This window comes from Phoca vitulina, unplaced genomic scaffold (assembly GCF_004348235.1).
Source record: "Phoca vitulina isolate PV1807 unplaced genomic scaffold, GSC_HSeal_1.0 scaffold36, whole genome shotgun sequence".
NCBI classification, from domain to species: Eukaryota; Metazoa; Chordata; class Mammalia; order Carnivora; family Phocidae; genus Phoca; species Phoca vitulina.
Genome location: NW_022589739.1, coordinates 9027915 through 9041170, shown reverse-complemented (window position 1 = coordinate 9041170; position 13256 = coordinate 9027915). Strand labels below are relative to the sequence as shown.

Below are 13256 nucleotides of genomic sequence, written 5' to 3'. Positions count from 1 at the left end.
AAAAATGAAATTGGTAAAGACCTAGAATAGAGGAAGAGATAATTTTAAAAATAATTTTAAATCAAGGAAAGTTTATCTAACTATGTCACAAAGATCAGAATTCAAAAAGAAGATTGATAAAGTTGACACCAAACCCTTTAAAATTTACTGTGTAGCACAAAGAAAAAAATACCAGACCAATGCTGAGTGACAGACTAAGAAATAACTTGCAATACAGGTATCAAACAAATGGCTGATTTCCGTAATAAGCACAGAGGCCCTGTAAATAAAATGCTTAGAAGACCAACAACCTAACAGGAAAATTAGCAAAGAGACTGAACTGAGCAGTCATGAAAAAGAAATACACATGCGAATAATTGTTTGAAAAAATGCTAATAACCCCTACTCATCATTTTTAAAAACCAAGACAACATGAGTTGCCCAGTATTCACCATCATGACGGCAAAGGTTTAAAATTCGATAAGATTTTGGGTTTATGGGAAAACCAGCGTTCTCATACAGTATTGTTGGGCGTGTAACCCAGTGCAACTTACTTGGAGGTCAATTGGTCAGTTTCCATCACAAGAGAGAATGAACGGGCTCCGACTTCTCTGAGTCTGTTTTGGCAGAATAAAGCCCCATGGCTAATGACAGTCTTTTACCGTTGGGATTGGGAAGCCAAATTTCTGTCATCTGGTCCTGGAACAAAGAGGTAAGAAGTTTGTATTTTTAAGTCTAATCATTTTGAAGCCATGTTTCTTCTTTTTCCAACAAGAGAGAGAACAAAATGGCAAGAGGTAATCAGACCACAGTGACAGAATTTGTCCTTATGGGATTCACAGACCGTCCAGAGCTCCAGCTTCCCCTCTTTGTGGTGTTTCTGGTAATTTATCTCATCACCTTGGTAGGAAACCTTGGCATGATGCTGCTCATCAAGGTGGATTTGAAGCTCCACACCCCCATGTACTATTTCCTCAGCCACCTGGCATTCATTGACGTTTGTTACTCATCTTCCATTGGGCCCAAGATGATGCAAAATTTATTGGTGAAGAAAAAAACCATCTCCTTTTCAGGCTGCTTTGCCCAGCTGTACTTCACCAGTGCTTTTGCCACCACCGAATGCTTCCTCTTGGCCACAATGGCCTATGACCGCTACATGGCTATCTGCAACCCCCTGATCTACACAGCCATTATGACTCAGCGGGTCTGCAAGGAGTTGGTGATAGGGGTCTACACCTACGGCTTCCTAAACTCTGTAATACAAACAGTTCTGACATTCCAGTTGTCCTTCTGCGACTCCAACATCATTCACCACTTCTACTGTGCTGACCCCCCTCTCCTTGCCCTCTCCTGCTCTGACATCGGCAACAAAGAAAAGCAGCTCTTGATCTTCTCAGCAGTGAATCTCACTGGATCCCTCCTGACGGTCCTTATCTCCTACATGTGCGTCCTCTTTTCCATTCTAAAAATCCAGTCTGCCGAAGGCAAGTGCAAAGCTTTTTCCACCTGTGCCTCCCACCTCACTGTGGTCGTCATCTTCTATGGGACACTGTTTTTCATGTACCTGCAGCAACCAAAAGCGGGGGATTCGTGGAAGTACAACAAAGTGGTCACTGTGTTTTATAGTCTTGTAATTCCCCTGCTCAACCCCTTGATCTATACCCTGAGGAACACGGAAGTAAAGGACACCCTGAAAAAGATGCTAGAGGGCAAAGAGCCACAGTGAATGAGTTGTCAGGATGCAGCTTTGGGAAAGTAGGACATGCTGACACGGTATAACCAACATGATTGAAATTTATCAGGCCCGTTGCCATGCAGTCCAGCCAGTTTGGACTTTTTTAAAGACCAAAAGTACCGGCCACTTGCTTGACGTGGTAATACTGAATCCAACCAATTATCATGGACTAGTCAGAATCGATTTACAGGCTACATAGTTAACAGGTACATCCTTCATATGTTGAAAATGAAGTGGCTTACTACCAATTAGGTAATAATATGGGTTCTAAGTTTTAAAAGATCCTAAAAAGCAACATTCTGGGTGAAACTATAAATCATTGAACCTGAGTACAAAACCCCACACATGAATATCTGTTATTAGAAACATTTTCCAGCATAAAACAGCCTATATTATAGCAAATTACTTGTTAGTCTTGAAACAGATTTCTTCATAACATACTATAATAGACGGTAGTTAAGTTTCAAGACCAGATCGTGAAAAGCTTATTTAATCTAAATGTAGTTGAAATACTGCATGTTTAAAATGAACAATAGATGTAATAGTATTATAGCAAGAATAAGAGGAGGAAAGAACAGAAAAACTATGAATCAGTGAAATGTGGGGGGATTTTGTTTGTTTAATTAGAAGTGATAAGGTTTAGGCTACTTTCAGGGACGCTAAAAGTGGTCATTTATTCAACCACCAGGGTTTAATTTCTCTAGGCTCTGGAAAGCGCAGCTACAGTGCAGTGTAGTGGGAAGGGGGGAGGGAGGAGTCCTACCTGATCTCAACAAAGGGAAAGAGGGAGAGTCTCCTAAGATAACCAGGTCAGAGTATGCATGTTTCTGAGAAATGAAATTATTGTCTTAAATAATCTGAATGATCTAGAGAAATACTTTAGTTTTGCAACATTTTCCATGTTCTTTATTTCTATTTTCACAGATCTGACTGTCCCACTTTCTTAGAAATCTATATAAATCTATAAGTTCTTGCTGTTGTTGAGGATAGGAGCAAGAAAAATCTCTTTTAACTTTTTTATTTAGGCAAGATATGAGCATTCTATAGTCTTTCCAAGGCTCTGTTTTAATATTTCATCCGAAATAATTCTTAAGATGTACAAATCTGCCACAAACCATTAGGTTTTCTCCCTAAGTTGTTTTCAAATGTGATTATTGTCTTGAATTTTTTAAAAAATAGCTAGTAACATATATCACCAACCAATTACATAGAAATTTAAAATTAATCAAGAAGCTAAGGGGCTCCTGTTGCCCCCAGATTGACACTTCAGATACTATGGTGCCATCTTTTATTTTATTGCTGCTCCTGATCTAGTAATTTAGAAAAATAAAAATAGTTAAATGTTTATAATGTCTTTTACTTAGCTCAGAAAGCCTGTCTGGAGACTTAAATCGTAGGCTCTACTCCGAAACACTTGGGGATGGGGTGTTGGCCATGATTAAAAAGAAAGATATTACTAGGATTAAAGAACAAAGTGAAGACATTGTGAAGCAAGGCCAGGATGTAAGAGAGCTTGCACAGATACTGAACAAGAGAGGAGCAAGCCAAGTGGGTGGGATAATGCTGAAAGATAATTTGAAGGATAATTTGCTTCAGATTACTGAAGCATGAGCTCCTTGAGACTAAAAAGATTATCTATTCACTTTGCACCCCAAGACCTACCACAGCTCTGTCTGCTGAACCAAACTGAACATTTATTCCTTATTCCAGTGGATGGGTGGACACGGTACCCAGCAATGGCCTTGTGGTTGGGAAAGAAAGTACTGCAGTCACGGCAGGAACACCATTTTTCAATATCCTTCCCCCTCCCCCACCCAGGGGGGCTAACATCTTTTTTTCTTTTTTTAAAAGATTTATTTATTTATTTGAGAGAGAGAGAGAGTGGGGAGGGGGTTGGGGCAGAGAAGCAGAGGGAGAGAGAGTCCCAAGCAGACTCCGAGCTGAGCGTGGAGCCCAACTCAGGACTCCCTCTCATGACCCAGAGATCACAACCTGAGCCAAAACCTGGAATCGGTGGCTCTACTGTCTGTACCACCCACACCACAGGGAGGCTCACATCTTTAAGGCAGGAAGACCTACGAGTGCAACACAACCTGGCCAGGAAGGAGACGCATGGGGAAGTTGGTCTGTTGGGAAGATGGTAACAGCTAGAGTTGACAACGGACTGTGACAGGCAAGGGACTGTTACTGTAGGAAGAGGTTGCCATTAGTTGAGATAAAGAAAATGAACAAGTACCAACACTCAGATGAGAAAGTTATGTTTTCAATAAAAAGCCATACCCACACAAGGAGTGGTAGCGGGGCGGGGGGGGGGGATGGTTGGGGCAGGGGCAGAGGGAGAAGGAGAGAGAGAGAATCCTAAACGGGCTCCATACTCAGCCAGAGCCTGAGGCAGGGCTCCATCGCAGAACCCGGAGATCATGACCTGAGCTGAAATCAAGAGGACACTTAACCAAATGAGCCACCCAGGTGCCCCACGCCACACCCGTTTCTTAAATATTTTTGCAACTGCTTCCATGTCAGTTCAGTTTAGAAAGAGAAAAAAAGAGTAAGTAGATATATGTTTTAATACATGTCTCTTGGCAAATGAATTATACTCATGTCTTTAAAGGGATACTTGGTCTAAGAGTAAATGTCATCAGTTCTTTGGTTCTTTTTAGAGAAAACTGAAGACAATACGTCATAATGCTTTCTCCATAACGGCTTCCCAGATGTTGAACTTGTGGACTTCGTTCATTGTGCTTCCTTGATTTTCTATAAAACAAAGTAGAAAATTAAGAATATTGTATTCATAGATTATGAAGGATTTAAGTCTATGTTTTCATAAATTTCCCAAAGACCTAAAAAACAAAGAGTTAGTTATGAGGAAGGGTCTGAATTAGCTGAATGTGAGGTAATATTTTCTATTTCCTTTCCCATTGGGGCTCCTTAGTCCTAAAACTTTATCTCCCTCATTTGGGCCTTATGGTAAGAAAAGTCTCAGGTGCAGAATCCAATCAATTACTGACATTAAAAATATATATATAAAAAGAAGAAGAAGAATGTAGCAGGAGGGGAAGAATGAAGGGGGGGAAATCGGAGGGGGAGAAGAACCATGAGAGACGATGGACTCTGAAAAACAAACTGAGGGTTCTAGAGGGGAGGGGGTTGGGAGGATGGGTTAGCCTGGTGATGGGTATTGAGGAGGGCACGTTCTGCATGGAGCACTGGGTGTTATGCACAAACAATGAATCATGGAACACTATATCTAAAACTAATGATGTAATGTATGGGGATTAACATAACAAACAAAAAAAAATTTAAAAAAAAAAAAATAAAATAAAAATATATATAGCATGCTATACATGTGTGTAGTATTAAAAAGACAATATTTAAGCCATATGAGAAACCAACATGAATATGCATCTTTGTTCGTTTATAAAGTCAGGCTCTTTCAGTCAATATTCATATTAATTATACTAAATTGTCAGCCCCAAATAAACAAGTATCTTAATATGTAATGTTACCAAAATAAAAATGTTTTACCTTTATTGGATTTTCAGAGTCTAACATTTCATTGAAAGTGAAAATAATAAAACTGTTCTCACATACAAATAAAATGTAAATCCATTTTCCTCATGGTAATCCTAAAAATGGATGTTCTTTGGCAACATTCACTACATAGACAGTTTCCATTAACAAACGTAATATGTAACTAAAACATAAATAAAACGTATAAATATAAATTTAGACTCATTTGCATATAAATGCTGAATTTTTAATTGGCTTACATTTAAATGTCTTATTTCTCCTCATTTGGGATGCTACTGATTTGTCATGCTTAGAAATAGGCCAAAAGGATTTTTTTGATGTTGATCATGAAAAAGGAAAAGGAAACATGAGAAAGCAAATACTATTCATTTTCTTTTGTATTCTTTGATGTATAGGATTTCAAAAACTTAAGAATTTTAAAATCTCAAAAGTGTGCCACCAAATATTCAACTCTGTCCTGGATGTACGATTCTAGCATTCTTTGGAGAGTAAGGTAGAATAGGAAGATGTTGATTCAGTGCTCAAGAGGGTTTCCTGCCTGCCTATAATTAAGTGGTGAGTCCACTGATGTCAGAACTTGGGGAGTTTAGGCTCCTGGGAAGGTGACAGATTTAGCCCTATTCTTTCAAGCTCTTCTTTTTCTGCCTTAAAAATACACACATTTTAAAAAGAACTAGAACTTCCATCTCTTGTAAGAGCATGCAAATTTCAGCGGGGAAAAGGTAATCTTTATTTTTAAAAAACAAATAATTATGTCTTACACCATTGCAACAGCCGACCTGTCCTAACAGACAGTTCCCAGAAAATTAGATTCTGTGTCCTGAAAGAGAATGTTTTATTCCTACGAGCTCATTCTCTTTGCTTGGCTGGGTTAACCACTCTGGCACCTGGACCCCTACCAAGCTGCAGCTTCTGCCCCTCCTTTCAGTCAGTCCTGTTTGCCGGCCGCAGGGGACATGGTACAAGGAGAAGGAAAACAACAAGGAGCCAGCCAGGCTTGCACCCTCCAGCCCCACTCGGCGGCCGCCAGCTCCGCAGGCTGCAGCCCTATCAGTTTCTCATACGGAGTCAAAAGTAGGGAGAGCTCCTAGTTTCATCTCTGGATTTCCCAAAGGCTTTTATTCCATCTTTAGTGTCTTTCCTCTTAAACCCAGTTTTAACCCTCCTTATCCCCATCATCTCCTATTTCATCTGAAAGCTGGTATCATAAATAATATCTTTACTTATCATCTGCCTTAGCAGAACTAGTGAGTAGCTTTCCTTAGGCATCTTTCAGAGGCAGAGTTTAAATTAATGGTAAAGGTAATATAGTAATGGTAAAATTAATGTAGTTGTAATATAGCAACTTGAAAAGAAACTAATGCTATTTATGTTGAGGGGAGTCGTTTTTATAAAAAATGTTAAAATATCTTCCACAAGCATTGGACTATCCTTATATTTACGACAAATCACAAATAGTTCCTTAAGTGTCCACAGGCACCAAATAATACTATGGGCTTTAATCTAAGAGTACAGTACTCTGTTCTGCTTATCTGAGTAAGTGTTAAAACACTGTCTGCTAAGCTTTGCCATCCCAGCCTATTCATGTTCCCAGGACATTAAATTGTTAACGTTATCAAAAGGAAGCTGTGCCTGTGTGATCACTTCACTAAACCCAGAACGGACTTCTGATCGCACCTGTAAACTCACATTTGGGAATATGTGACACATGCCTGAATGCCAAATAAGCAAAATAAATCACGCTAAGTCCTAAAAAAAATATATGCCTCTCAAAAAAAAAAAAAAAAAATGTGGTCTTGGGGCACCTGGGTGGCTCGGTTGGTTAAGCATCTGCCTTTGACTCTGGTCATAATCTCAGGGTCCTGGGATCAAGCTCTGCGTTGGGCTCCCTGCTCATGGGGACCTTGCTTCTTCCTGTCCCTCTGACCCTGCTCATGTGCTCTCTCTCTCTTGTTCATTACGTCTCTCAAATAAATAAATAAAATCTTTTTTAAAAATGTGGTCTCAAAAAGCAGAGCTACCCCACTAGTGGGGTAGAAAGGAAGAGAATGGAGATGGAATGCAAGGTCCTCACCTGAGTCCCAGGTCTGCTCTGAACCATAATGTCAGCCAAGTGTGTTGGTCCATCCCCCTCTTAGCTTTCATCTAGAAAATGGGGAAAATCATCTCTTGCAGGGTTACTCTTGGATCAAATAGTATAGGGTATGCTAAAGTATATTTTAAACATTTAAAAGTATAAAGCTTTTATCTTTAATAACCAGACTCCCACTTCTGACTAGTGTTCAACTTGAATCTTTGATTTGAAGCAAGTATTTAGAAAATTCTTACCTGAAAAAAATGTCTCTACAAAGCATGGAAGTTTGCAACATCTCCAATAATGGATTTTTTTTTTATTTCATCTACTTGATTGGAGAACTTAGTACAGCCCATTTCCAATTTCCAGGAGCCTCAGTCCTAATGTCTGTTCTCAAGTCAGTGACTTAGAACATGGACACCCTGTCCATGGAAACACAATTGCATGTGGGAACAGACCATGAAAGTCTTCTTAATTCATAATGAATCTCCACTCACACCTCCAGCTCACGTGTTCCCATAGGGCAGAGGTCTGACGTTCCAAATTGGGCCACTAAGAACTCCTCTTCTACTTGTGACAGCTACCTTTGTGGAAGGTGGCATTCTCATCTCAATCACGACTGTGACTGCCCTGAGCTTCTCTGGCTGCACCCCAGCCTCTGAAAGAGCAGCTAGAGGTGAGCTGTGGGATGGAGGCCAGGCTGTGTGGTGGGGCAGTGTTGGGGCTCTCACCCACTTTCTCCTGCTCCTTTCCCTCAGCCCCTGCTTGAACTAGCAGTAGGCCTGGAAGAAGTTTCGAGGGAACAGGCCCAGAGTTCCTGTCATGCGGAAGCCTCTTCCCCTATCGTTTTCCCTCCAGTGCTCTCTACCTTCCCTGCAGGCTGCTGGGATGGGGATTTCACCTCTTCTCTCACACCAGGTGGAGGGTGATTAGGGACCTGAGACAGTGAGGCTCTAAGGCAGGGCAGGAGGGAAATCTAGGGAGCAACTGAGGTGCCATTTCTCAGCCTCCATGGCGGCGTGGGCTATTGCTTTACTTCTCTGAGGAAGAGAGCAAAATCTTTCAAGTGCTGATGAACTGTCCAGGAAATTGCCATATTGCCTATGAATTTCAGTGGATGCTCAAGAAAAGTTAGCTGAATCTTGGTTTAATCTACTCTCTTTCCCTCACCCTCTTCCTCTCCTTCTCGCTCTCTCTCACATGTACACACGCACACCACCACCACCACCACCATCATCATCATCATCACATAGATGTTCCATGGGGACCACAAGCTCAAAATCTTAATGATCAAATAATCATCATCTTCCACTTCATAGCCAACTTCTGCTTTTCACAGTTTTGCGCATGGCACTTTCCCCCAGTTACCTGGCTCAAAAAAAATTATTGTTACTCTCGACCTCTCCTTATTATCTTTACATTTCAAAGAGGAGACAAGATTTATCCTGTATTTATTTATGCACTAATGCAAGGATTCTCTCATTCCTATTACTTACTGCCCTCATCATTACTTCATACCTGGACCTCCCTGTGTCTTTACTTCTAATCGCCCCACCTCAAAGATCCTCAGTAGATTACATATGTGTGAGTTTAGTGAGTGATGATATCAGCATTTCAGACCAGTGGAGAAATGATGGATTTATCAACCAATTAGAGCAAATTAAGCCACACACACACTCTTTTGTCTTATGCCTTATAGCAAAATAAATTCAGTATCAATCTGATTTTAATATAATAAATGGAACTTTGAAAATACTGGAATAAAGTATAGAATATTTGCTAGTCTAGAAACAGGAAAACCTTTCTAGGAAAAGAACTAAGGTCAGAGATTGTAAATAAAGTGGGAAAATATTCATGATGTATATATGACAGAATTAATACAAATAAGATAAATCTATAAAGAATAGTTATAGGATATGAGTGGACAACTCAAAAAATAAGAAATATAAATAGCCTAAAATCTGCAAAAGATGTTCAATTTCATTAGTATTCAAGGAAATACAAGTTAATACAAAAATGAGATCATTTGTCACCTAGCGGGTTGGCAACGATATTAAAGAATATCAATAAGCAGGTGATAGTGTAGGAAGAGAGCCATGCTTATAGGCTACTTTGGGGAGTGTAAATTGGTATGAAATTTCCAGAGGGCAATCTGACAATATTCACCAAAAGCCTTAAATACCTTTTTGATCCAGCAACTTCCTATATGAGACTTTATTTGATGAAAACACTCCAAGAAATGTACAAAATCTGTGCATTTTATAATTTACTATAATAATGTTTATAACAGTAAAACAGTAGTAGCAATATAAAGATAAATCAATGAAAGAATGACTAAATAAAGCAATAGTGGTACAATAATATATATAATAATGCATCCATTAAAATAATGTGGATATACTTTATCTTCATGAAAGTGCTCATGGTATATGTATAAAGGATTTTAAACTATGCATATGACATCATTTCATTTTTTTAAATTATGTGAAGTATATAGAGATATACAAATTGCTAATAGTGGTTGGTATTGGTTATTTCTAGGTGATAGAATCCCAGGTGCGTTTTACTGATTATTTAGAAACAAAAAGGGCACCTGAGTAGCTCATTCAGTTAAGTGTCTGCCTTTGGCTCAGGTCGTGATCCCAGGGTGCTGGGATCGAGCCCCGCATCAGGCTCCCAGCTCAGCAGGGAGTCTGCTTCTTCTCCCCCCTGCTCGTGCTCTCTCTCACTCTTTCTCAAATGAATTTTTAAAAAATCTAAAAAAAAAAGAAATAAAAAATAAGCATTCAGGATAGAGTCTTAAACACTTAGCCAAGATTCTATCCTACATTTTTAATTCCAATTACCTTCCTCCTGCCCAGTGTCAAGCCCAGAGGCAGGGAGCCAAGTTAAAGGCTGCTACCACAGTCTAGATATACAGTGAGTAAGGATAGCAGGAAGAGGGGGAAATGAGACAAGAAGGAGTAAAAGATGACACTGGGGTTTCAGATCTGTCTGACAGGGAAGGCTCAAAGGGGACATGGTTTAGCCGGAAGATGCTGGGTATTTAGACATGCAATACAGAGCCTTGCATGTAGCAGTAATTCAACATTTCTTTAATGAAAGAACATGGTTCCCTGTGATCCTTATTATAGTTTGATGTGTCAGTACTCTATCGGCAATATTTTCTGGAGATTCCAAGAAGAGACCGAGAGAGGCAGTTTGATGCAATAAAGAAAACACTGAAATGGGAATCGAGAGATCTGTTTTACCCACCAACTAGCTAGCTGTCACCTCACCCTTTCCTCCTCCACCTACAGGTCCTCTTGTTCCGTGCTGGGACTTCAATGCCACTTTTTCAGAGTGGTCTTCCCTGACTTCCAGGTCTCAAGAAAAAGAAGGAAGCCCCTTTATTCTGTTCTCACTTGTCTAGTTATCAAAATTCAGAAGAGACCTAGGAAATCACAAATCTCTGACCTTCTTGTCTGGACTTGCCAGTGACATATTTAGTTTCCTTATTGCATGTTGGACTTACCTAACATAAAGAATGCACCGAGGAGACTACTCAGATTACCCAGGATATCAGCTGCAAAGAGGTGGCCCATTCTCAGGGGTCTTAATCCCTGCATTTACCATGCCCTGGGCTCTCCATGCCCTGCTGGTGGCGCTGAGCACTCTGCAAACAGGGGTTTCTATCTCCCTTCCTCCTCACGCCCGCTAGCAGATGTAACTAAAGCAGAACTTGCAGAAGCTAAGGGACATATCCTGGATCACATAGTGTGCAAATGATGGAGGTCGGATTCAAAAGTGGGGAGAGGATTGGTCACCTGCTGTTACTTACAGAGGCTCAAGGTCTGGGGCCCTCCTGAGAGGTTTTACAGCTTTATTCACTAAATTTTTTCACTTTTGAGAAAAAAGAAATATAGTGACATGGCAGGCACGTTATTTGAGTGGCGGCTGAATATAGCACAAAAGCTGAAAGATGGGGCTTGGTTCGGGCCCCAAACTGCTTCTGGGGAGTGCAGGAACGAGCTGTGACCTCTTGTTTCCATGCCCGGCAGCAGGCTTGACCTGGTCCCCACCGCTCTCAGGTGGGAAGGCCCAGGGCTGGGGACACAGGAGAGCCGAGGATCCCGCCGGCCTGGCTGCAGGCCATTCTCAGCGGCTACCCTCGAACAGCACAGCTTCCCGTCTGCTCCAGAAGCCTAGCTTGCTTTTGTCCAAAGTGTTCTCAGGGACAAAAATATAATAAGGATGTGAATAAAACACATCTGGAGGCTTTTTGAAGGCTTTACATATTCTCTTCCAAAGAACGCTCACTTCAGGCTCTTCATGGCAAGAGGTGGGTCTCCTCTCGTGGGCCATTCTGGTAAATCATTGGCCTCAGAGTAGATGTCCGAGCTCTATTTTTTTCTTATACTTCCATATTCTCTATATTCTTAAGCTACAGGATCAAATTACTGGCATGATTCAAAAAGCATTCGAGTGGACCCAATTTTTTTGACAATTTAAATCCCATTTAAATCTCTTGGTTTTGTAGTGAAAACCAAATTTTGAGATGTGGTATATGAGCACCTAGCAATTCCTAAAATTCTGTAATAAGAATAAAAGAAAAGAAAGGAACAGCCTCTAAAACCTTACAGATCTTTGCTTGTTTAGCAAAGCAGCAACAAATAATTCATAAGCCCCTGCAAAAGAAATAAATAATAACTAAAAAGAAACATTTTAATTAAGAGTCTTTAAAGCACTTTTAAAAAATAATGTCCCAAGTTACCATACCTTAAAAACTTTGCAGAACTCAAGCACAGTCTAATAAAAATATTTTAAAATGTTGATTTAAAATTCGAGTTGAACTGAACTGTCAGATACATTACACATGCCTTCTGATGCATTCCCGTCTAATTTTTTAAACCTCTTTAAGCCAGATAGACTGCCTATGAGTTCCAATTTTCAATTAACTTTTCCAAACGCATCTGCGGCGTTGCCGCCAGCAGCCACGAACCGCATGTCCTCGCTGCCTTGAACGGCTGGTCCCCAGGTTCATACTGCGGTATAAAGGGGGGAGGGTCTGTCAAGTCTGACTTTTAAATAACTTGAGAAAATGGGCTCTTGCAACTTTCCCCTGGGACTTAGTACTAATCCTGCTATTGAGAAAATTACGAGGATATTATTAGGAAAGTTACACTTGTACACTCTTGAAAAACAGGAGCATCGCGGTCGCCGTGCAGCCCAGTGTTTATCGCCTTTGCAAACTCGACATCAAGTCGAATGTTATTTCTGCTTTTGATAATGGTTTTATTTGTGTGCCTTTTTTCATTACAAAGGCAGTAACAGCCTAAACCAGTCCAATAGAAATAATGCAAAAACGAAAAGTGAGGCCAGGCCAAAAGAAAACTGCCCACTGTCTCCTACACAGGCTTCCTCCACTGCACCCACCACCTAGGACGAAAATGGTTGTTGATATGTCTGTTGCTCCCACTGGACCGTAAGCTCCTCGAGAACGGGAAATGCATCATAATCTCATCTGGATGCCCAAATTCTCTCATCTGGGTTGATGTTCACTTCATCCTCCATTCACATATGATGGTCCCATTCCTTAACGAATACTACACAGGATTCTTCATCCTTCAGAACAATGTGCCATGTAAAAGGAGAATGTGTCCGCAATGGAAGCAAGAAAGTTGTCAGAGCAACCAAGAGAAGCACCATCTAAAAACCATCCATGGGAGAGGAGCCCTGTGGGTCCAACCCAAATATCTGGTCCTCCTGATTTGGAGAACGGCTGCATCAAGACACCAGAACCTCCTGCCATTGACGCTACATCATAGAGAACTCTCCTACTCTGATTCCAGGCTTAGGGAGGGGAAGGTTTCCAGGCCACTTGAACTCAGATTTCTAATTTTTCTTACTGTAATTGAGTAAGGTGGCATTTGACCATATCCATAAGTCTTTTGTGAG

The 13256-nt window shown here is 40.6% G+C and overlaps 1 protein-coding gene across 1 annotated transcript; it reads left to right on the top strand.

The window, feature by feature from the left end:
• The first annotated feature begins 766 nt into the window (after window positions 1-766).
• LOC116646234 (olfactory receptor 1030-like) lies at window positions 767-1705 on the top strand. Its single transcript, XM_032426825.1, has one exon. It carries the CDS (start codon window positions 767-769, stop codon window positions 1703-1705), a length of 939 nt encoding a protein of 312 aa, XP_032282716.1.
• The last annotated feature ends 11551 nt before the right edge of the window (window positions 1706-13256 follow it).

What these genes read in the sequence shown, in the direction of transcription:
- LOC116646234 (XM_032426825.1), top strand. Translation starts at nt 767, where the DNA reads ATGGCAAGAGGTAATCAGACCACAGTGACAGAATTTGTCCTTATGGGA.